The 21,387-nt window shown below is 38.6% G+C and overlaps 1 protein-coding gene across 2 annotated transcripts; it reads right to left on the bottom strand.

Moving 5' to 3' along the window:
* On the bottom strand, positions 1–20,616 carry LOC119017227 (sodium- and chloride-dependent betaine transporter-like). 2 transcript variants are annotated; one of them, XM_037093756.1, is made up of 15 exons: positions 20,438–20,616; positions 14,056–14,190; positions 12,518–12,655; positions 11,008–11,110; positions 10,725–10,857; positions 9,914–10,048; positions 9,608–9,711; positions 9,262–9,386; positions 8,490–8,602; positions 5,163–5,300; positions 4,975–5,077; positions 4,588–4,688; positions 1,478–1,648; positions 1,249–1,340; positions 1–132 (listed from the first exon to the last, which is right to left on the bottom strand). In XM_037093756.1, the coding sequence occupies exons 1-15, from the start codon at positions 20,565–20,567 to the stop codon at positions 99–101; spliced, it is 1,755 nt and encodes a 584-aa protein (XP_036949651.1). In that variant the 5' UTR covers positions 20,568–20,616; the 3' UTR covers positions 1–98. The 2 variants fall into 2 exon arrangements, with proteins under 2 accessions (XP_036949651.1, XP_036949652.1); XM_037093757.1 differs by having other exon boundaries at positions 42–131; positions 1,237–1,340; positions 20,438–20,615.
* Between the last annotated feature and the right edge of the window lie 771 nt (positions 20,617–21,387).

Here is a 21,387-nt window from a genome sequence, read left to right as displayed (position 1 = left end):
TGCTCTCTCATTCAGTGTTTATTTAAAAAAAAACAACAAAATTCTGGGATAAAGAAAAGGGACATGTTCCTGTAATTTATTTTCCATATTCAAAGACATCAACTACAGCACTGGATATTGGAAGTTGACACCTTGAATGGAAAAAAAAAAAAAAAAATCTTTTATAGAAAAAATGTGCAGACTTCATACAAGGTTCCATAAAAAGCGCACAAAAAACACTAAAACAAAATATATTTATACAAAATAAAAAAACAGTCAAGTTTGTATCATGTCTGTTTTCCTGAATTTGTATTCTGAACAAAAAAACAAAACAAAAAACAAGCATCTGAAAGAGCTGTATCCCATTGGTAGTCTTTGTGCTGAGCTATATGTGGTATTGGTTAATTTCTATGGCGTAATTTCACACAGAAATCACCTTTCAGTATGTATCTCAGTTTTTGGGGTTAGGGTTCAGTTGCAAACATCAAGAACGTTTTTGTGACAAAGTAGTATATGTGGCTAGGATGTTCCACTCATTCAACACAGAAAAATGGGAGTTGCAGAGATCACTGGAACTGAAGGCTGATGATATACATGTTCTTTCCAAGTGGATGTGTATGTTGACCACAACTATAATATATATATATATATATATATATATATATATATATATATATATATATATATATGTGTGTGTGTGTGTGTGTCTGTGTGTGTGTGTGTGTGTGTGTGTGTGTGTGTGTATTTGATGCATTGGGAGGGAGAAAGTGATACAAGACACTGATATGTAAATAGTGACAGTAACATTTCTATAATTTAATATCTGAGATGGTCCCTGTGTAATTAGTTTGGAAGTATACTCTTTTCTTCTTACTGCATATAAGTCGGCTTCCCTGTCATTTGGTTTGTAACTCTGGACATGTTTGGAAATAAATGCTCATTTACATTATAAGGCACACATTACGTACCAAAAATATATACAGTGTATCAGCTGGGTTGTGCAGAGTTATGAAGTAGCACTTTAAGCATATCATTTAAAACAAATCTGTCATTAAAACCTCAAAAAGCAGCACAACAGTCTGGTTTATTCAACTATTAGAAGAGGCCAGGATCCTGATGCAAGATGGTGCCAGCAGGAGGAAGGAAATGCACAAGTCTACTAATCTTCAGTGTTTTATACAACACTGAATAGAAACATGACAAAGAACTCCACAGTGTGCCTTCAGTAACATGTTCTTCTTTGCCTGTCATACGTACATTCATATTTACCCTGAGTTCATCTCTGTTTCATTTAGGGACTGTTCTTCGATACTCTTGGGAATGACAGGATGTTTAACAGGATGCCACAGGACCGCCAGTCGCTGATGGATCAAAGGGTAATTATATGAACGAATGATAAACAAATTCATACAATGTTATTTATTGCTGGTGGCAATATGAAGTATTTAAAAAGTAAAGCAGAGTAAAAATAATAAGTAGGATGTTTTGGTGCTCTTACCTGCCTGAGGGTGCCCTCAGTGAGACAGATCTTGACAACAGCCCAGATGGGTACTGGAACCACAGATGATAGGGCCATGACCCAGCCTAGTCTGTAGGCCCAGTCTGGGTACACATAGCCCCCACTGGATGTTAGAGGTTGATAGTCCAGAAATGAGCAGATGAAGCAAGCCTTGAAGAAAAGCAGAGGAACAAACAGGCTGTAACACTGTGAAGCCCCCCAGCTTCATAGAGGTACAACTTTCACTGGGGCTGACATTATAATAAATAATAATATTTTTTGTTGACTCAAGTTTGCTTGTAAAGCTAAGTCAGAAAGATGTTGTGAAATATTTTCTTGTAAGCACGTGAATTTTAATTCCACGCCTTCCACTAAAAAGCTGAGGCTGAACGAAGACTCGCCTTTACGCCACCTTTGTTTGTTCACACTAGCGATTTGTTGGCTCTTAGAGCCAGCTCTCTGAAGTGAATGATCGGAACCGTCTCCTGCCTGGGAGCCAGAGTTGCTCTTTTTTTTTTAAAAATCTATTTGTTTTCTGTTGAAGAAGCATGTGATTGGTCAACTAAATGACGTGTGGTCACAGGGCTTACAGACACAGACAGACACACACACACACACACATAAACAGGAGAGAGAGAGAACAGCTGATACTGAGACGAGACAACATCGCACCAAGTAAGATTCACTAAACCAGTTAATGTATTAACTGGTACAACCTGTTAAAAGCAAGATGTACTTGTACAACGTTAATTAACAGTGTGCACTCAGTTGGTGACGTCAAAGGTTTTTTTTTTTTTTTGAGGGTACGGCTGGACACACAGTCACCAGCACTGATGTGGGAGCAGCTTAACCACATATTAGTGTTACAGTAATGTTTCAGATGTGCTGAAATGTTCCTGTTCAACTGAGCTACAGCACGGTTATCTTGTGGTGGGCTAAAAGCAGTGTGTCGCGAAGCTCGCCTCTTCATCTGAAACAGGAGTAAGTCTCTCTTGCTGTAAATGACATTGTATGATGTGCATCAGAACTCCCACCACCATTGGACTCTGACGCATCAGCAATCCCCCCCCAAAAAAATGACTCTCAGCTGACATCACTGGTTTACTGCTACTTCTTAATCAGCCTTGCTTGTGTGCTTGCACTATGTTACAGCTACTCTTGATATTCTTTCTTGTAGTGTTACAATACAGTGTATGTGTTCCCTTCCCTTTTCAGTTTTGTTATTAGCTAACATTTGATTTGAGGTTGGTTTTTGAAGGTTGGAGTAAGTGAGTGAGTGAGTGAGGCTGCTCAGCCTCAGTGAAAAATTGTATGCGCTTGTATGTTTGTATCTTCAGCACTTCTATCACCGCACTTATACACTTAGAGAATCTTTGAAAAATAGCAGTTAGGATCCTCAGATGAGGGCTTGACAATTGTTTCTATGTTTCATTTACTCTATTTACGGTGATATGTCATGGTTTCTCTCTTGTGAAAAATGTAGTTACTGTAAGTCGCATCTGCTAAATGTCCTAAATGTAAATGTAGATGTAAAGGAGTGCATGAGTGAGTCTCTGCGGTGTGTTGAAGTAACAGTGTTCTTTCACAGTACAATAGTATCATATTACACCAGCAATGCAAGGCGCTTGACTGTGCAGGTGAATTACTCACAATTTGTCCAAAAATAAAGCTATAAATAATGTTCAGCCATTATAACACAATTCAACAACACCACAAACTGTAGCCTCCAAAATTGCTGTACATTTGAATTAACACCTCTATAAAACAGTTTCAAATATTATTTATGTCATTATTTAATGGTTGTTACATATTTTATTTTCATACTATTTATTTTCATTGATAATTATTTTCTGTGTCTAAGACTGAGCAGGAATTACATTTTATCCTGTGAGATGAATTTGATTGTAACATGTCACTCAGGAAGAAAAAGGTGTTTAAGAAAGTTGTGAAGCAGGAGAAGTGTGCAAGCCTCTGCAAAGATGTTTAAACCATAAGTTTGTGCAGAGATATTTACAGCTCATTTGAAGTGGACTCATTCCCTCTTGGTTGTGTGCAGCCAGCAAGGTACGTTTATTTCTGTAATGTTGTATCATGCATATGTGTTTTTATTCTGTATCTCAGTTATGTACAAATTATCTCTTAATTTTGAACGTTTTGTATTTAACAGTTCGATGGTGACTTATGGTGGTTTATGAGGAAGGAGGAGAATAAAGTTATCTGTAAGTGAAGAAACATCTTCCTGTGTATATATCCTGGAGAGAGTGATAATACCTGTATATAATATACAGGTAAGTAACCCATGCCACTATGAGGAAAAAAAAACTATGCTAGAAGATCTGTGTCCTACATGAAAGTGCAGCCCATGAAGGCGGAGGGAATTGAGGTTCTAGATGATTGTAGATATGTGGCAAAGGTTTGTCTTCAGCTCATGGGCTTTATCTATGCCATGAACTGAAGTTACCCACCAAAGATGAAATACACATTTGAGGGGTTTCAGAAGCTTTTGCTTGAGTTTGATGTCTTGAAAATGTCTCCCAAAGTCCAGTCTTTGCGCACCAAACTTATGTTCTGAGTGTAAACAAGCATGTTTCTAACAAGTTTTAACTCGAAGCTCAGTGCCAGGGATAACTATAGAAAGAGGTTCTCGTCAAATGTTTTGCCTGTGTTCACTTTGTACAACTGCATGTTGTATATTATAATGATGATGGATCCCAAAATTGGGCCGTGGAAGCATTGCAGATTGGTTGGTGGCACAAGCAAACTTTATGGTGGCCCTGAGTGCTCAGTTCACTACAGTGTAAGAGAACACAACAAATAGACAAAACACAATAAGTAGACCTTTTCACCAATTTGACAAGACAAGCACTTGTAGCATTACTGTATTTAGCTGAGTTTTCTCTATTTGCAGCATTTTTTGTTAACAAATTGGTGAAGATATTTCCCTCATTAGTTTGTGTTTTGTATGTGTGTTTTCTGAAGATGCAGTGCATTGAGCTCTCGGGGCAACCATAGAACTCCTATTCACCTTCTTATTGCTAATATTGGCCAGTTTTCTTTATTCAATTCCATTTCTGCTGTGTGTGTGACTCCTGCAGCAGTGTGAAACTCACCGTACAGATCAGAGGGGTGATGTAACGCCAGCACAGTTTGAAAATAAGCCACGGTCTCTGTCCTGTCATATCTTCAACCATATCACACATCCGGTCAGCCCCTGCATGATGATTACAGTTTGTTAGCAACAATTGAAATGAACGGACCTCTTAGTGCCTCAGACCTTTGGTATGAGGATGGACCTTTTACATAATGGGCACACTATCTTCTTCTTTGCCGCTGGCCTTTAATGCTGGATGTAAATTGTGAGGTGTAGCACAATGAGCATAATTGTGAGGATATCGTGTTGAAATCTACACCCTGGTTACTGGGGAAAGATGAGTGAATAGTACAATTATTTCTAGTAAATTACAGAATAATTGCAATATTATGTTCACACCACTCACCAAAGGCCCAGCCAACAGCAACACACTCAACCAGGCACACAAATAAGATACATGCTCCGTTAGCACCATAGTAGTCAAACAGCTGGAACAGGTACACTCCTCCCTGGACAAAATAAAAGAAATTGCTCCTTCAGAGTGAAATATGTTGAATGTTAGCTGATGAGTTTGATTTTACGGGTGTGTAGTACCTGAGTGGTGAGTGGGATCTGAATGAGGAAGCAGAAAGCGCAGAAGAAGATGAGGAAGATTTCTCTGCGCCAGGGTCTACGCATCTGTCCTGGGAACATGTCAATCACTGACGATGTCAGAGTTTCTAAACCTGCAAACTAGCACACACAAGCAGAGAGAAAACAGAACAACTTTAGCAAATTCAAACATGTAGCGTAGAGAGTCTGTTTGGGTCTTAATTATCACTCATTTTAATTGCCCTTTAATTGCTTCTGGCTCAGACAAACCAGCCACTCCTCCCTCTGCCAGCAGTACCTATAAGCTGTTAATAGTCTGAGCTGAGGTAGGATGCCTGCCACTCACTGATGTCTGCTCTGCAATCTTTCTAAACTTCACTATTATTATATTTTGATTTTGGGGAAAATAATAATTTATATTTGAGGTCTGTTTCCTCAGAGGTATTGATGCTTTTGAAGTGATTCTGCTGTTTTAATGATTACTGATGCTCTAGAAACAATATAGATGCATGCAAATTCAGGTGCATCATTTGATTCATCTCAGTGCACACTACAGGAGCTGATATTACAGTTTTAGCAATAAAAATGTTGATTTTCAAAAAAGGAAACCAATTAGTTGTGCCAGGGTGTGTGTGATGTCACTTGTTTTCATTCCCTGTTGTTTTTTCCTGACCCATTCCCCCCTTTTCTCTTTCACCTGCTCCTTCCCTTTGTCTGTGTGCATTCATGGGCGTGACTTGCCAGTTCCTGCTGCACCAGAGAGACACACCTGACAGTCATCAGCTCATCACCTCCTGCCACATTACCCTGATCTCCCCAGAGTTATCTCAAGTGTAGTATCTGGTGTTATTGGACCTTGAACCTTTTTCATGTCTTTGTTAACACTATTATCGGCTTGGCTCATGTGCAGTTACCTCTGACATCTCTCTGCTCCATTGCCTTCCCCTGGTCACCTGTGTTACCTGCACCTTCCTGGAAACTCAGCGAGACCATTAAACCCTGGCTGTCATCTCTCCTAGCTCACCTGCCTGCTTCGTCATTCAGCGCTTTGTGATAATAAACCTTTTACTCAACACCAAATCTAATGTCTCTGCTTCTGTATCCACCAGTTACCAAAATGCAACATAATTGTTAATTTAAGAGTCTTGTCTTGCTTTCTTTACTGTATATTACTTGATTTTAAATGAAGCAAAAGTCAAACAATAAATATTTCTGGAATAATCGGTAGAACAGTCAGTGACCAAAATCATACAGTGGAAAAGTCAATAGAAGCCATTTTCTTCGACTACAAATATCCTTACCAAATACATCCAATAGTTGAATAGTTAAAGACGCTTTAGTTGCTAGAACAAGTCTCTGGATATAATCTACTGGATGCAAGTATATAGCAAATCATTTTTCTGTTCTCATAAATATCCACATACATGACATGTTTGATACCCCAATGACCATGTGAGCAGTTCAGTAGGCTTCAGACTGGATCCTGCTACAGTGAATCTCTCGCCAAAAATGCAACCTAGACTTTTTTTGTGAGTGTATTTGAGTCAAACCTTGGTGTAACAGCACAATTACGATGAAAGACGCACTTTTAAGATTGACAGTATTTTCGTTTTCAGCGCAAATTCATTTTCAATGGGAGTGCTACAGGCACTTTTACGCTAGCCTCAAAATCTCCATTTTTAAAACAATAAGAAGATTCGACACAATATGACACTTTGCTCATAGTATCAGCAGGGTCTCTGCACATGAACACCAGCATTGAGAACATTGTTTTTGTACACAGAGTTTGCTAAAAATAACTCACGTTAGCAGTAGCTTCTTCCTCTAGCCGTCGTCATGGCAGCCCAGACTTACTCGTGAATCGATGTCTGGGTAGAGTGTATGTGGTTCAGTTGGGTGTAGAGACCCTGGTGATACTACGAGCAAAGTTTCATGTTTCATAAAACATAAGTTTCATAAAACATAACTTTCATAAAAAAAGAGATTTTGATGCTAGCATAAAAGTGCCCATAGCACTCCCATTGAAAATTAGTTTGAGACGAAAATGAAAATACAGTTAATCTTAAAACGGCCTATTTCGTCGTAATTATGCTTTTACAGGAAGGTTTGGCTCAAATACATTCACAAAAAAAGCCTAGATTGCATTTTGGCGAGAGTTTCACTTTAACCTATACTCACCAGGGCTGAACGATATATCGTTATCGTATCTATATCTAGATATGAACATTAAAGATATTAATATCGAAAAAGAAACAATATAAACGATATAGATTTCCCCGCTCGCCCTGCATGTACAGCTCTGGCAGTTACAACAAACGTCATTTTTACGATTGCCCGTGAATGCACCGCTAAGGCCAGCCAACTACAAACCTCATTTCATGCTTGCTGTGGATCGACAGCTGAAGCCAGCCAATGACAAACATGAGGGCGGGAGTGAGGGAGACACACACACACACACACACACACACACACACACACACACACACACACACACACACACACACAGTGTTGCCAACATTCCTACTTTCTCGCTACATTTAGTGACTTTTCAGACCCTCTTAGCGACTTTATTTCTAAAAAGCGACTAGTGACAAATTTTGCAACTTATTCAGATCATCGTCTTTGTAGTGAGTTTGTGGTAATTTGGTAATGATTTCTCTATCAACCATTTGTATATGGCTTAAAATATTCTCTTTATTTTTCTGAAAAATGCTTGGTTTTCACCGAACATATTGTATCATATTGATATCAAGATATCTGGTATGAATATCGAGATATGAAATTGTGTCCATATTGTTCAGCCCTAATACACAACAGTACAACCGCTGTGGTTAACCAACACTAGCAACTAATACGCCAAAATGAATAACTTTGCTAGCAGTATGCAGTTCAATATAACCATGTTACAGACTTTTCCAAAGTTTAAATATACACTGCTACTACAGGGAAGAAAGTGGATTCTGAACACACACTGCTCAACAAATTCTGTACAATATTAGGCAGTGCTGACCAAATATGAACTAAGAGCCAACCTTGGCTGTGGTGTTCAGGGGTGGATTATTGAAGAGGCAAATGTCTGTTTATGGTGGAGCTTTATTTCTAATTGTATGCTGAATAGTTCAATCAACAGAAATACATTATATGTTCTATTTTTTAAGAGCATCTTTTGAAAGGGCACTACGCTAATTAAATTAAATACTCCACATTTTGTGAGGGTTTTTGTAATCTGCAGTCTGACGATGTTTTTCATTGAACTAGCATATCTTCATACATCAAATTTTGTGCAGGTCACCAACAATAGGTCTATGTTGTGTGTTTTCTTCGTCTTACCACTGTGTCAAGTCCCAACAGAAAGAGCATGATGAAGAAACAAGCAGCCCACAGCTGAGGAACAGGCATCATGGCTACAGCTTGTGGAAAAGCGATGAAAGCCAGCCCGGGACCTGGAGGAGCGAGGGGACATTTCAATTGTTGTCCTCTCCACTTCCAATAGATTTTTGTTTATTGTCTTGCAGACTTGTCAAGGGACCAGCTCTAGAATAAAGATTATGTTCTGTAAATTCTGCACTAGGAAATTCCTGTTGTTTTGGGAGTTCTATTGTGAAGATGTACCCTTTGAAATATTAGACCATGCTTTGTAGTGGTTGAGATGACTTACTTCTTAATGTGACATCATGAAATGGGCAATTTTTTGACACATTTTCCCCCCCATGAGTAATGTAATCTAGGCTCTTGATGACACATCAAACTCCAGCCCTACTTCTGTATTCCACTTGTACTTGTATACTATGTATATTGTGTACTGACATGCACTGATTGATACACAAACTTGTGTTTGATGGGATTGTGAGGGATGTCTGCCTACAATGTGGCCAGATTTGGCCACACGAGTCCACAACCCTGTTTAAGAGAGCCCCCCCCCCCCCCCACCCCCAGTGTCTTGTGAGATAACCTGCTTAAGTTCTAAGTAGCGATACATTATTGTCATTAAATTTAAGTGCAAGTGACATGGACAGTGTCCAGGTGTCTTTTTCCATACATGTGAATGGAAATTTGACTCTCGTGTCCAACAGAGAAAGCAGTGTTGGCCTTCACATTATACCTGATTTGACCACCATGTTGATGGGCATCCCCTGTTCGTGGGCCATGAAGCCCAGAGATGAGAAGACTGCGAAGCCTGCAACAAAGCTGGTGCAACTGTTGAGCACACACAACCACAGACTGTCCCTGCACACACACACACACACACACACACACACACACACACACACACACACACACACACACACACACACACACACACACACACACACACACACACACACACAAATAGATTGTCATACAGATCAGGAACTGATAGAGCATGCCACACCCATCACTAACACAGCATTGTAAGAAAAAGCTTGGCATCAGCTCATGTTAGTGGAACTACTGATGACATGGCTCACCTGTAACAGTTGTTTTTGACTTTGTTGTAGCTTCCCAATGTGATTATGCTTCCTGATGCAACACCATATGAAAATAATACCTGAGCACAAGCCTCCAGCCACACCTAATTAACAAAGACGGAAAATCACAGTGTGTCACACCGGGTTTTGTTTTAGTCAGGTAAATTCTTCACACATATCCAGTAGTAACTCACCCAAGGTAGATGTGACACTTACAGTTCATCATAAAATAATAATAATAAAAAAAACCCTTCATCTTATACACCACTATACCACTTCACAAACAATTTGTTCAAGGTGTCTCACCTGAAGGTCTGCCAGACGGGAAGGATCTGGATACAAATAGTAGATGACACCCTGCAAGGCTCCTGGCAGGGTCAATCCCCTAACCAGCAGGATGGCCAGCGTCACATAGGGGAACACAGCTGTGAAATACACCACCTGAAATTGAAGTGGATATTTAGCATATAGCTAGCCATATACAATCACTGCATTAGGTTCTAGAAGCACTAATTATTTTCTTCTGCCAGTGCCAGTGCCAGCCCTGACCAATTTGGTGCCCTAGGAAAGGCAAGACTATTTAAAAAATTTAAAAATACAATGTAAATGAGGCACTGCACAGACATTAAAGATACAATAAAAACAGTGAACACAAAAGCAAGTGACATAAAATGAAGTGAAAATACAATATAAATAAGGTATTGCACAAAATAATATTAATTAAACCAGTGCAACACACACTTACTACTGCAGACAGTATTACAAAGAAAAATCAGACCTCCTAATTTACTGCTATTTACAATGTTTCCAACAGAGGGAGCTGTCTGCATGTTGATTGTATGAAAGACCTCACCAAACACCTCAACAAACTCACTTTACATCCTTACTCTTGACTTTCTTGATGCAAAGGTGCCAGTCACCACTACACAGCACTGCTGAGATGCCCATGAGCAAGGTACCACAATCCTAAATTCTATGTGCCAGCCATGTCTCTGACATCTATTACATGTTAATGCATCTGTGTGTATTTTGGGCCCATGTAGTGTAGTTAAAATAAAATGTGAAAACTGAATTTCCCCAAGTTAGATTTAAACTACAGCGTATGGTTTGTCCAGACCTTTCCTGTAGAGCGGACCCCTTTCCAGATGCAGAAGTAGCAGACCACCCAGCTGGCAAGGAGACACAGCAGTAGCTCCCACTGTACCCTACCAACCTCCTCTATTCCCCTTGACATGGATAGCACTCCTCTCCTGTGTTGACACACAAGACAGTCAGTGATGTTACATGCCTGAAGAGTTACTGGTAACACACCTTTTTGCAAGTCTCCAAATGAGGTGAATTGAGTTAGCAATTGGTGCACCACTCAACTGAAGTAATGGTTTATTATGACTTCAACTCACTCCCAGAACTCAGAAACTGAAGACTTGTCTGACGTCCAGTTTACTGTCTGATTGCCACTGTCTACTGCAGTCCTGTTTGCAGAGGTGAGCTCCACACATCTGTCTGGTGATGGGAAGGCAAATGATCACACTGATTATCAATCCTCATACCATATCACTGAAATGCTCATCAGAATGATAATCAGGTGGTTCTTATTTTCAGTCTCAGCACAACATTTTTTGGTAGTTGAATTAATTAAAAATGGAAGATGGAAAGGACAGGAAAGAATAAATGGTAACATAAAAATATAATTTTTAATCATATGTAAAACAATAGGTTAGGGATTTATGTGTTCACATAAGTCTTCATACACACATAGTCTGGACTTGTACGATAAAGATTCAGAAGGAAAAAAAGTGTAATCTGTTCCCTTTTCTTGCTACGGCATTGATATTTTGCAGACTTGAGACATGTTTTTCTAGTCTTTCTATTGGATTGTCATGTAAATAAGTGGCTGCTTTAAGGTTTTCACCCTAAGTCAACATTATTGTTACTTTGTCTACCTCCTTTTCACATACAAACACATACACACCACACCACACCCACTTACACATGCATATACACGTTCACATTCATGCACACGCGTATATCTGTTTTTTGTTTTTTTTTTCCAGTTGTTTCAGTTAGATGGGAACTCGTCATCATGGAATATTTTATAGGAGACTGTGGATATAGTACTAACTAGTTCAGTGGTTAGTTAATCCAGCGTGTTCACAATCATCTGCCGCTAATATTGGCAGGTTAGGAAAGAGACCAAACATGTAACCCAGTGAGCCACATGGAAATCAGACAGTGTATAATCCATTCTGTCTGTTGTTGTTTCCCAGAGGACACACTCACACACACACACACTACTATGGGAATGTATGAATATGCGGCCCAGACCACCTCTGAAGTTGGTCTGAGTGGTCAGATTCCAAATGCGTCCTCAATGTCTCTTGTATCTCCTGTAGTTAGAGCTTTCCACTTCATCATTATGGGTGGAAATACCAAGTCTGGGCCTCAGTGATTTTACTGTCTTTGTGCAAAAGAGATTAAGATTGTGTAATGTTATATTTATGATACTGATCTCAGAAGGTGGTACTTTACATGCATTTCTCTTGGCATGCTTTACTTTGTGCTGCTGCAGCCTGTGTGTATTTCATGGCATTCAATTAAAACTTGTGCTGTGTTGGAAGTGATACAGTAATGTTACAGGTCCAACCTAGAGAGATTGCCATCACGACTTCTGCATAAACAATAATAATATTGTTTATAATAATGATATAATTTTAAACAATTTCCCCCCTGATTCTGATAAGTGATCAGAATATTTTCAGAGATTACACCAACATGTAGTCATGACATTAATGTAAAGGGGTGCATGTCTGTTTCATATTGTTAATCAAAACAAAACAGTGAATCCTTTCAGCAAGACAGCTATGCCCTTTCATTTCACTAATCTGATCACCACTCTGATCTGATACCGACCTGTGTTCCATGGATTGCTGCAGGTTGCCCAGGGTAGAGGGTCTCTAAAACAGTAGATGAGGTATAGGAATGCCCAGGCCAGAACAATGCTGTACAGTCTGGAATACAGCTGGATCATTATGATAGAAAAGCCTGTCCCTGGAGGGGGACAGCACACAAAAAACTCAGTTTAAGCTCTACTGTGATAACAGTTGTCCCAGATACTTTCAGGCAAATCATTTGCTGGGGCTATGCTAAATTATAATCTGTGTTTAAAATATTTGGAGGGTGGAATAATTTGCAAGTGTTATGAAATTGCATTTGTTGTGTGGTTAAGTGGATCTGGAAGATACATTTAACATTATAATGTAGTGTCTTCCAGCCTGTATTAAAAAATAATATAAATTAATAATAAGTGAATGTATTTTCTTATGGATGAGCATTATAAAAATATCATTGAGCAACCCATGCCTCGTTAACTGACATGACTTCTGCTTGGAGAAATAAAGTACCAGATTTTATTTGTTAGTTCATTTTTCAATCTCAATTGTGTATGTGTGCGTGTTTGTGTGTTTAAATCATCAATGGAACTGGTGAGCTTCGTTCAAGCTAATCTGCTTTATAAAAGCAGATTGAAATTTTATTTTGTATGTAGCTAATTTGAGTGGTACAATAAAGAAGGAATAAAGTATGGAAGCTTCAGTTCACGTTTGTAATTGTAATTGTCGCTGGTTTGATTCCCGTCGTCTACATGTCAAAGTGTCCTTGGGCAAGATACTAAACCCAAAACTGCTCCTGATGTGCTGGTTGGGACCTTGCATGGCAGCCACCACCATCAGTATATGTCTGAATAACTGTGAGTTGATTTGGACAAAAGCTTCTGCTAAATGTGAATGCAAATATACTTGATGCTACTCCAGTATAAGTCAGTGCCCTACTAGTGCCACTCCAGATAAAACATTGACATGTCTCAGATGTGGATTCATAACACATTTGAAGTTTCCCTCCCTGTCCCACAGCTGTCAGTTCAGTAGCAGCTGACTGACTGGTAATCTGAGCGAGCACTGCAATTGCGGTTGAAACGGTGCCAAAGATTTTTGGACCGAGGCAAAGTCATAGCAAGCACATCCTGTGCTGGCCTTAAAGGATTTGATGGCCTTTGCCACAACATGCAAGGCTGGTTTCTCTACTCTTCCAGCAGTGAAGACTAAATATCAACAGAGACTAAATGCTGTTGAGAAAAGTCGTAACTATCAGACACTGGAAAGATTTGAGCACAGGTGCTGACTCTGCCTTTGCAATAACATGGGTACATACACAACTGTGCCTGCTCACACATCTGTCTTTCTCTCTTCCCTGCTATCAGGCTGAGCCACGTGTACTGCCCTTGAAAAAGTCCACGTGGAATCTCTTTTTGCCCATGATTTGTGTTTCTGAGCCTTGGCCTCTGAATGCGTTTATCTCCACACTCAAATTGTGGCGACATCTTTCAAAGACAGACTCATAGAACTTTGACATTTTGTCATTAAAGGTGACTTTAGCAGAAAAAAAGTGATTACCCTGTGCCAGTGGGCAGAGCTTTGTCCAACAGGTAGCGGAGCCTTCCTGCGTGCACTGACCAATCACAGTCTCCATCAGGAAGAGTGGCACGCCACATAGCAAGGCGAAGATACAGTAGGGTAACAGGAAGGCACCTGCACAGACAGAAATAAACAGGGCAATACGTGAAATGTTTCCTATTAATTTGATCAATTAACTATTCTTACTGCTAAAGTACTCACTAAAACAAGTCCTCGATTATCCCTTAATCTTGAGGCCTATGTCTTGTAGGAAATGTAATATGAAGATTTTATTTATTTCTTGTGATGTGCTTGTGGGGGACAGGATATATCTAGTCATATATTTTTTTTTTATTGTCACAACAGCACAACAAATACACAGTAAGGCTATGTCCAACATCAAAAGATATTAATTTCATTCTAGGTTGAGAAAAAGTCTGTCATCAATGTAACTCTTGTGTAACTGTGTAACTCTTCGTGTCTCATTCACTTGTGAGTAAACACCTAATACTATCACACTGAATGTAAACAACCTACATAGCCATTTCTAGTGCTTATAACTCTCAAGCTAGCTTTGTTAGTATTCAGACATTGTTTTAAAAGTGTATTTTGATGTTGTAACACATTGCTGGTTGGCTAGCAGCAGCTGGCTATAGTAACATTAGATAAGGTAAAGCTAAATCATCAAGATTAGTGGTGGGCCTGCTACGTGTTTGTTCTGTTACCCTCAGTGATTCACAGACGAACATGAATATTGATTTGTACTGTTGTTGCTGCTAGAAACCTTGTATTGGTTTGCTTTGTTTCTCAAAAGCATATAATATTTTGATTTCTGTCTGGATTTAATTGAACAGAATTAGCAACCCCAGCTATAATAATTTCATAATTGCAGATCAAATCCATCGATCAATCAGAATTTCTGGTGTGCAAGAATTTTGAAATCAAAAGTTAACAATAAAAAGTTAGATTACTATATTGAGTATTTTTTAAAATTATTTAACAATTTCAGCATATACATTAGCATGTTTCCATGCTTACATTTGCTAATGAACACACATTGCACATACAGTTGAATTTCATTCATTTTGAAGGCATTCAGACCAAAGGAGTGAACAAGTTAAATCAATGGTAGTCGTAAGATTTGATCCTGAGGGGAGAATGAGTGCTGAAAGAAAATGTTGAGCTGTTTCAGTGGACAAATGAAACTACAACAGGATGGCTGAAATGCTGCTTCACTATGTTTCCTGATGGCACATCAAATCTTTTCAGGCTTCAGTTGTAGCCTGCAGACATCTGAAACATAGACAGCGGCAAGCAGAGCAAGGCTCCTTCTTCCTAATCCCATTGTTTAACAGTCTGATCAGCAACGTGACAAATGAGAATGGAGTTAGAGTTGAGAAATTAATCTTAATTTATCAAAATATAAATGTAAATAAATCTGAAACAGACTAAAAGTAAGCTAAAGGATCATTGGACGATAGTCAATGGGTTCTGAGAGGAGTAGGGGTCGCATTCATAAAGCTTCCAAAGAAAATTCATGGTATTAAGAAGTTTTTGAAGAAATTTTCCTAAAAATTAAGACTGCAACTAGTAAAGTTATTCACAAAGCATCTTAGCCCTTAAGAAAGCTGCTGCGTGCAACGAGAAGCGAGGAGGACTTTTAGCATCAGGTTTCTCAAACTGCCGGCCCCCGGAGGTCCAGGGAGTAGTTTCATGATGTATTTACCCTGCAGGAATATCGAACAAGAAGGAGCTGTTTGATGAAAAGCTGACAGCAACATAATGCACACCTCCAACCTCTCAGTGATGTAACAACTGAAGTTCCTTATCATCACTGGGTTTAAAACCCTTTATTGGGCAGGGTTAGGGTTGCCAAACAGGTGCTTTAACGTTTCCCTTTGGTAATGAATCCTCTGCCATAGTCCTGTCAGTCAGCTGTCCAACTCTCTCCATGTTAAAAGCGAAATGTGACTCCAGTTACTCTGTGCCGGGACTCTGCAGCAGCTGCACGGAGTAGACATCTCCAGTTTTAATCATGGTGTCCACTGTTGGACTATTGATTTTTAAGTAATCAAATAAACAAGCTTAATGATCAAACTCTTTGTTTTCATGACCGAATAAATGCAATAAACAAACTGACCTTAAAGGACAATGATATTTATGCTGTTTTACTTTGTTCATATGTGGCAGACCCTGCCACCTTTCTAGCTTCAAACAGTGTTGTGGGACTTTATAGTCCTCTGAGAACAGCTTGTTCATTGACATGTTGAAAAAGTTTGTGTCATTAATTCATAAATATGAACTCTAAGAGAACGTCTTCTCCAAAAGTACAAAGTGCCCCTTTAAAAGTAGAGGAAAAGTTGCACTAACCTTTAAAAAACTAATCATACAGAATTGTATGCTGATTGAATTTTTGTATTATTGCGTTAATAATGTAAACAAAAACTAAACTTAGAAATATTGCACTTTCTTGGGGTACTGAAACAGCCCTCCTATAGGATGATAGTACCAGCAGTGGCCCCAACCTAATTTGAATTGAATACCCCTGTTTTAGAGACTTGAGAGTTTCTAAGCTGAGGAGAAAATTGTAGATAGACGAAGAGTGAGGAGAAATATTCTCCAAACACAGAGTGACAGTGAGTTAATGAAACACTACAGTTTAGATAGTGCTGGGATAATGTTTGTGGTTGATTTCTCTCAAGATGTGCTCACATCTCTGACCCAACACAACCCAGAAATCAAAGTGATCACAACACACAGATAACCTATCTGGTAACTATAGAAATTTTTTAAAAAAAGTATAAACATGCTACAGCGATTTCTATTGCAACCGTCAATCAGCTGAGTGTTGTGTGCAATTAAAAATGCTTATTAGTTTTAGTCATTTTAATTGTGATAGTTTTGGTTAAAATGTTGTCCTCCTTTAAAATCATTCGATTTGATAATAAGCCTCTGCATCATTGAGTGCTCTTCCTTTACAGTTAGAGGTCAGCAATTAGCCAGAGGCCTAACGGTAAATTGTTATACTAGCTTGCAGTTAATCTCTCTACTGTGGCTGTGTTTCACTGTTAGCTGCTTCTGTGGCTATAATTTGTGACTTTTGCCCAACAAATGTGGGAGTGGAACACAACTATATATTGGATCTACATTACACAATAGTTCTCAATCACGATTTAGTTACATCTCTGGAGTTACGCAAGATGGAAGCATGTTAAGTATTGATTAAACATGGAATTCATTGAATTTACTATGCTGGATAGATGGGAATACTGTGAGAGTATTCAATATTTTAAGTTTTATAAGGCATGAAGCTGCAACCATTACCTGTAAGTTTATGTTTTCATTCTGGGATATAATATTGAGGAGTGGCCTAATCACCAGTAGCAAAGCTAAAGCTCAGTCTGATATCTTTTGTTATTTTAATTTCACATTTTATATTTACATTTTTTAAAATTTGTGGTAATGTAAATATTAAACACATCTAAATCAAAAATATTCTATCCAGTATATGTTGAACATTTTTTGAATACCTCATTGTTTTCTGCAAAGGTTTACCGTAACCCTAACCCTTAAACTGACAGACAAGCAAACCCAAGATTTACATGGCTCATGCATCAGATATGGTGGCATCTTAGGAGGATTTTGCTGTTTGGTGCTGTTTTCCAGTAAGAGTGCACATTCACGTGGTAGGTGTGTAAGCTCAAGTTTGCGGTTTGGGGTGGATGGTGAGTGTAGTGGTTTGAGGGAATCGTAGAATGCATATTTAAGAGGGATGCAAGGATTGACTAGTGTTGTTTGGTGGTTTTTCTATGGTTATGACTATGATATGATACAAACCAAATGTTCCCTGGGACAAGTAACAGTATTAATTGCAAAGCCCTGCAAATTTCAGGGTTTTGAAATTAATGAACTGATGTTAGCTTAACATTAAAGGAGCACTATGTATTTTGTTGAAGAAATTCAAACAAAAGTGTTAATATTCACAATATTAATAAGGTAATAATACATTATTCCCCCCATAAGTGAATGAACAAGCTGTTCTGAGAGGAAAAGAGTGTCCCAGAACACAGTTTGAAGTTAGGAGGGTGGCAGGGTCTGCCACATATGAACAAAGTAAAACGGCAGAAATATTGTTTTCCTTTAAGCTCAGTTTGTTTACTGCATTTATTTGGTCATGAAATCAAAGAGTTTGATCATTGAGCTTGTTTAGGCAGAAAAGAAATCAGCCAATGAAGACTTTTCTCTTCTCATTAACAGTCAACACCGTAACTACAGATTGCTCTTTTAATTTGCTGATCACAGCCTTGCACTGAACTGACAAATTTAATATACTGTTGTTTTGAGAAGAAAATAATGTCCCAGAACACAGTTTAAAGCTAGAAGGGTGGCAGGGTCTGCAACATATAAACAAAGCAAAGCAGTTTAAACTGGGTCGTCCTTTAAGCTCATTTTATTCATTCAGTTTATTCAGCCATAAAAACACAAGGTTTGAATTTTATTATTTAGTTTCAGACACTGATGATCTTTCAAATTTCTTCCCTAAAACAACAAAATTCACCTTCAACCTAGCCAATGTTAGCCTCAAAGCCCGGCTCATTCATTTATCAGGTTGATGCTGTAAACTGGAGACTTTATTTACAAGACGAAAAGGCTTCCAGGCAGGCTGAGCTAACATGGTTTGCTGGGGTATATGATTTTGCCCTGTGGCATTTACATCAGGTGGGACACCTTTGTTTCAGGATGTTTGTAGTCTTTCCACTTAATCTGTAGCCACAGGCCATCTCTCTCAGTCTCCCTTAACAAAATTCTAATTGTATTTTATAACTAAAGCCATCCCACGTGATACAACTCAGCCTATCAAATCGGTGCATTCCAGGCGATAAACATTGCGACTCTGAATACAGACAGATGGAAAGACCAGTGACTGGTACAGTGGGGAGAGAAGACAGAGAGACGGGCGAGCTGGAGATAACAGAGAAAAATAACAACCCATGGCACTTTCAACCAAGAATGGACAAACTCATTCATGTTAATTCTTCCCACTGGAAGCACAAAACCAGTTTGTCTCATATTCTCAGAGACCGTGGCACTCATAAAATGTGTCAATGTGAGACAACACTATGAGAAAAAGCACAAAGTTTTTGCTCAAACATTCAAACTCAAGTCTGAACTGAGGTACTGTGAAATATTAACAAAGAAAAACACGTTTTCAAAAATGAATACATTTGATATGCACAACCTTAAAAAGCTGTCTTATTTATTTTCACTATTTCATTTTTAAATGCAGCCCTTCTTTTCCTATGAAGAGAGAATAAAATAATACATTTATACGGTATTATACATCTGTATAATGAAGTGTTAGTTGGCAATAAATATTGTCAAAATGTTTAAGAATTATTCTGTCTTTATTTGATTTGACAGTCAGTTGTTGATTACATGCAGACATTGATACAACTACTACTACTTCAATATAAATTATAGCACACTTAATCATAACGCAAGTTAGACATTATGAAGTTCTGGACCTTTGCTTCAGGAAATTTTGTCTAACTGCACCTTGTTGAATTTTAGTTAAATAACCCTGGACTAGAAAAAAAATGAGTTGTTTCAATGTCCGATAGCCCAGCACTAGCATTTTAGAACTTTGACAATAAAAACTAGAATTTTGTTTCTTGACAAGATGGGATTAATTGTAGTTCTCAACTTCTCTTCTTAGTCATGACAAAAAGTGGTTCACAATTTTCTTTTTCTAACATTCACTCACTTAAACAACAGTGACTGGGCCTCCCCCACTTCTCATATAACTCTCCTCACTGGTTACCTCTTTTAAGTATTGTTGTATGCTTGTTAACATCAGTTAGATTAAGGAGGCGTACTAAAATTACCAGCAAGGTAAATAAATGTCAATGAATAAGTATAGAACTTCAACATGTGAGGAGGGTAATCTGTAAGGAGGCCTGTATTTTAAAGGCTCTATTAAAGTAAACAGAGATGTCCATGAGCTTAAATTATATTTATTATTGCAGCGTCTTAATAGAGACTAATTCTTGTGATTTCTCTCTCTAACTCTGATATCCTGCCCATTATAACTAAGGGTGCATTTTGATCTCTTTCTTGCTCGAGGTTGCCATGAGAAGTTACCTAAATCACTCCTAAACTAGGACTCCTTGCTCTGCAAGTCTATGCTATCCTATCGAAATTAGCACTTGTTTGGAAATCCCACATGACATTTAAATTTATTCCAATAAAAGTATTGCAAAAATTCCCCAGCTTCTTAATATACTGTGAATGTGATAAAGAAACAGATAATGGATTACCTTTACCTGTAAAGACCTCATGAATGCTTTTCATCAATGGTACAATCATGTAAAGCTCAGCTCACCTCCTCCGTTTTTATAGCACAGGTAGGGGAATCTCCACACGTTGCCAATGCCTACCACGTTGCCTGCTGCTGCCAGAATATATTCCCTTTTCTTCCTCCACTGTTCCCTGTTTTCATCTTTCTTCTCCATCTCTGTGTTATGTCCTCAGTCCCAGATCACTACTAGCAATGAGTCCCCCAGTCAGCCTGGTGTTACTGTCATCTATCAGCAAAACTGACTGTTTAGCTAGGGGCAAGTGCAGCGAGTTCAGGAGGCGTTTGTTTGTCGCACGTCTCTAGATTAACTGTTGCATCACACGTTCTTAGTTGCAGTTGCAAATCAGTAGTACCCTGAAGTAAACATGAACCATAATAAAACTGGACCAACTGTGTGTATGGCATCTGATGAATAGGATTTATGGCACCAGATGGACTGAATATTTGGCACCTGATAGAGAGAATTTTTGGCACTTGATGGACTGAATCATTTAAAGGCAAATTAGGAGCCCTGAAACCCTTCTAATAATCTTGGTGAATATGACCCCTGATCTGTTTGGAGTATTTTTTTTTTATGACTCTCAGGGCTGTCTGAAAGACAGTCAGGTCTGCTCTAGTGCTTCATGCAACATTAATAGAGATTTTTGCATTCCATTTGGTTATCAATAATACTGACTGTTTATCAGGGTTGATTATTACTTATAATAAATTACATGATCCAGTTTACCTTAGATCGCCTCAGTTTATCACCCTTTTAGTAGCAAATAATGCTATCCAATCACAAAGAGGACGCAAACCCGGGTCCCCCAAGTCATAGGCAGATACATTGTGTCTTGCACCACTGGGGATGTCAGGACTCCTGTTTCTGTTTGTTCTTGTGTCTGGTTTTTGGTTTCTTGTTTATGATTTACATCCTTGTATCATGTCTTGTGTTGTGTTTTTTCCATGTCTTGTGTGTCATGTGTTTGAATTTC

The sequence above is a fragment of the Acanthopagrus latus genome, chromosome 3 (assembly GCF_904848185.1).
Source record: "Acanthopagrus latus isolate v.2019 chromosome 3, fAcaLat1.1, whole genome shotgun sequence".
Lineage (NCBI taxonomy): Eukaryota > Metazoa > Chordata > Actinopteri > Spariformes > Sparidae > Acanthopagrus > Acanthopagrus latus.
Note: the sequence above shows the minus strand (reverse complement) of the source record. Positions and strands in the feature narration are given on the sequence as shown.

Bases quoted from the DNA above. Each gene is read 5' to 3' on its own strand.
- LOC119017227 (XM_037093756.1), bottom strand. From the start codon at position 20,567: ATGGAGAAGAAAGATGAAAACAGGGAACAGTGGAGGAAGAAAAGGGAA. The intron at 9,387-9,607 runs GTGAGCCATGTC...GTGTGTGTGCAG, and splicing joins GTCAAAAACAACTGTTACAG to GGACAGTCTGTGGTTGTGTG. The intron at 133-1,248 runs GTAAATATGAAT...TTTTCCATTCAA, and splicing joins GAAACAGAGATGAACTCAGG to GGTGTCAACTTCCAATATCC.